The sequence below is a fragment of the Pteropus vampyrus genome, unplaced genomic scaffold (genome assembly GCF_000151845.1).
Source record: "Pteropus vampyrus isolate Shadow unplaced genomic scaffold, Pvam_2.0 Scaffold300, whole genome shotgun sequence".
NCBI classification, from domain to species: domain Eukaryota; kingdom Metazoa; phylum Chordata; class Mammalia; order Chiroptera; family Pteropodidae; genus Pteropus; species Pteropus vampyrus.
In genome coordinates this window covers 1,063,584-1,067,059 of record NW_011889081.1, presented here as the reverse complement: position 1 = coordinate 1,067,059, position 3,476 = coordinate 1,063,584, and the positions used below count along the sequence as shown (strand labels likewise).

At 56.6% G+C, this 3,476-nt stretch overlaps 2 protein-coding genes across 2 annotated transcripts in view; both read right to left on the bottom strand.

The window, feature by feature from the left end:
- Positions 1-515: 515 nt before the first annotated feature.
- Positions 516-3,476, bottom strand: part of LOC105303086 (cell death-inducing p53-target protein 1) — a 4,457-nt gene continuing 1,496 nt past the window's right edge. Inside the window, exons 2-5 of the mRNA XM_011376465.2 lie at positions 3,289-3,470; positions 2,999-3,154; positions 1,943-2,216; positions 516-1,825 (exon numbers count right to left, since the gene is read on the bottom strand). Of these exons, the coding sequence (XP_011374767.1) occupies positions 1,714-1,825; positions 1,943-2,216; positions 2,999-3,154; positions 3,289-3,373 (627 nt within the window). The 5' untranslated portion in view covers positions 3,374-3,470 and the 3' untranslated portion in view covers positions 516-1,713. The remainder of the gene's footprint in view (positions 1,826-1,942; positions 2,217-2,998; positions 3,155-3,288; positions 3,471-3,476) is intronic.
- LOC105303152 (cell death-inducing p53-target protein 1-like) overlaps positions 3,377-3,476 on the bottom strand; it is a 24,711-nt gene continuing 24,611 nt past the window's right edge. The window contains exons 5-6 of the mRNA XM_023521214.1: positions 3,440-3,470; positions 3,377-3,393 (exon numbers count right to left, since the gene is read on the bottom strand). Coding sequence (XP_023376982.1) covers positions 3,377-3,393; positions 3,440-3,470 — 48 coding nt within the window. The remainder of the gene's footprint in view (positions 3,394-3,439; positions 3,471-3,476) is intronic.

The following is a 3,476-nucleotide window of genomic DNA, read 5'->3' as shown; positions in this document are numbered from 1 at the left end:
TATTTTTATTAATAGGAATCTATTAATGTTTCACATGTTAAGGATTTGTGAAAGTTTCACTCATGAAGGAGTTAAATGGAAATTTTCTTCAACTAATGACCAAGCCTACCCACTGTCACAATTCATAGGAGGGGTAGGGGCAGAGCCAGCCCAGAACCTGCCTGCTCCCCAGAAGTCTTACCCCCAGTGGCTCTTTCTTGCTTAAGGGAGCAGAGGTACCTGTCTCCTTGAGCTCGAGCTGGGGGCTCCAGCTTATATATTCTCATAGGTGAAACCAGTAGCAGAGATAGTAAGGTGACCTTACAGCACTGGGAAGCCAACACATGCCCTGGCCCAGTCACAGCTGGAATGCCAGGGCTCTTCCACACCGGACTCTGGCTTGGTTGAATTAGGTACTGAAATGTCAGTGTTGTCCCCAGGTAGTCAGCACTTGCACGAAACCCTGAGGACTGGACCCTGTCCCTAGACTACCTATAGTGCCACCCTCTTTCCCTTGCAAATGAAGGAAGCCAGGCAACAGAGCAGAGGCCCAGAGCAGAGGAGTGAAAGGGCCCATTTAATGAGAAACTACAAACAGACTGGCCACGATTCACAGTGACAGGAAGGAGGCCATGCAGTGGCAGTGCGACCAGGGGAGAAGGGCGGCGGCAGGGTAAAGCAGTCCATGGGAGCAAGTTCACAGACAGACCATTCAGAAAATAGTGTGGCCTCAAGCCCAGGGCAGGGCTGGCATACACCAGGGCACTTCTGCCACTTGTAGTTGCTCCTTCCTTGTCCCTAGTCCAGTGCTGCAGCTGTACAGTGACAGCAAGTCGGCCAGGGTAAAGGGCCCGGTGTTCACCGGGAAGAGGGTCCATGGAGAGAGCACTGCAAATTTGAGTGTGCCCACAGGGCCCTATCTGCCATCTCTGGTCCCAGCTGGGACACATCAGGCACAGGTCATGCCCACACACACAGCAAGGACATGGTACAGAGGGGTTGAGTTCTTGGGCATTCCCCCTAGCCTCAGCAAAGACAGGTTCATAGAGGCATGGCCAGAAAGGGAGCTAGGCAGGGGACAGAGGCAAGTGCCTTCTTCGTGAGCCAGGGCCCAATAACTTACCCATGACCTGCAGTTGTGCTGACCTCTCTACCTTACTCCAGGTGGCTCCTGGGCACTTGGACAAGGTGTTGCGTTCCTGAGAGTTCCGAGGGCCAAAGTCATTTCTTCTGATCGTCATGCCCGCCTCTAGCACCCCAAAAACAAACCCTGGCTTTCTGAGCCTGTACTGCTTGGATTCACTCTTCCGCTCTCAGCCCAGCAGATCAGGCACAGCCCCACTGCAGGCCTAGGTCTGGGAAACTAGCCACTGCTCGGGCTGCTTTTGGTCCCGGGAAAATCAGGACCAAACCTGTACCTCATACAGAACTGGAGGAGTGAGACCCCAGCAGGAAGACCCTTCCCAGCTTATCTTCCTGATCACAAAACCAGCAACACACAAGCCCAGTGCCAACTCCCTGATACTCGCTGACCCTTGGCCTTAAATCTAACAGAATTTTTGCCAGAAGAGTCAGATGTTCAGGGAAGGGCAAGGCAAAGAGGACAAGACTTCCAGGGGACCGACCGGTGGAATGGCTTCCACCCCCAAATGGGAGTGGGGACACGAGCCACTGAGCATGGGGAGCAAAGCACGTGGGGCCAGACTGACAGTGGGGAGTCCAGTCCTGGCTCCGTTAGCACAGACGCTTGTACGTGTAGATGTAGGCTTTGCAGCTGGGGCACGTGTGCGTCACATCCTTGAAGTCGTTGATGAGGCAAGGGATCAAGCAGCAGCCCAGATCACACCTGAATCAGAGATGGGGAGAGACGGGGAGGCCTGAAGAGGTGCGAGGGCACCAGGTCTACTCCAGCTGGATGGTGGGCAGGCGCAGCCCCCACCCCGCGAGCACCTGTACCACCTACCCCATGAAGCAGCAGAAGAAACCCAGCACGAAGTTCATTAGGCCAATCTCGTAGGAGATCTTGGTGGTGATGGCCTGCTGGCAGTGGGGACACACTGTCTGTACAGGTGCACCCTCAAAGATCTCTCCCTGTAGCACTGTCACTGTGGTGGCAGCCCCCGAAGGGACCAGGACCGTAGCAGTGTGGCCCCCAGGGCCAGGATAGGGCCCTGGTGGGTAAGGCCCCGGCGGGTAGTAGCCCATGGGAGGGTGGGGGCCTGGAGGAGGGTAGAAACCTGGAACGGCATAGAAGATGGAGCAGACAAATCACTGGTTTGCCTCCTGTCCCACATGAGAGGTAAGCACAAAGCCCCAAGGCCCCAGGACACAGTTGAGGCCTAAGGGACCAGGCCCCTAGGCCAAGGTAACCATACATTCTTTTAGCCCTTCTTTATCCCTGTCCGCCCCATGGGGACCATGGTAGAGAACTGGTAACAAGGCCCACTCTCCCCTCAGCTTGAAGCGTTTACTCCCTTGCCTGTTATACATGGGACTGGGCGCTGTGCTCAAGGACCTCAGGAGGGAAAGCCTCACTGCTCACCAGCTCCTCCCTTGCACATAGGGCTCTCCTCCCCAACAGATTCAGATCCTGCACTGCAGTGCCACCTGGCCCACCTGACCTGGGCCCACCTACCTGTGCAGGAGCCCTGGCCCTTCTCTGGCCTGAGTGGTCGCTCTGAAGAGCTGCTGGGTGGACAGGTGCCCAGGCCTTCACCATGGCCTCAGGTTTCTGGCGGGGAGTGGTCATGAATCCACAGAGCCTGCCACTGTGCCTATGGGGCCTTCCCAGGAGCCAGCCTTCCTCCTGGTAGGGCCCTGGGCTCCTCTGGCTTGTCCACAGCACCTGCGCAGCAGCGCCTATTCTATGACTCCTTCCCATGTCCACTTTCCATAAGCACCATCAGCCCCGCTGCCCGTACAGTAAAACACCCTCACAGACAGAACAAAAGGCTGGATGACAGCCTATTGGGCTGAGCAGACCCCTGTGCTCCCCTGGGATTGATCCCTTCCAACTTACCTGGAGGCATGTAGGAGCCATCTGCATTCACATGTGGGGGGATGAAGCCAGGTTGGGGCACTGAGTGGTCCAGTGGCTCGTAGGGTGGGGGGCCAATGTCTGCAGGGGGCAGTGACGTGCCCGGTGGAGGCTGCATCACAGCAGGGGAGGTACTGCCTGGATAGAGGCAGAGAGAGGATGCTCAGAGGGACCCAGCCACACTGCTGGTGGGAGAGCTGCTCCAGGCACCAGCTTCTAGCAGCTGAGATGGACAAGGGACAAGGTCAGGACCAGGGTGCACCGAATACTACCTGGGGTGGGTGGGGCTCCACTTTTATCTTCTAGAAGGGGGGCTGTGGGGCCCCCAGGATAAGGAGGGGGTGGGTCGTTAGACATCTTCTAGGCTCCTCCTGGACCTGGAAGGAAAACACAGAAATGAATTAATGCTCCCAGCCCTGCTACTGCCAGGTGGGCACTGATCTGTGTTGAGAACCTGCTG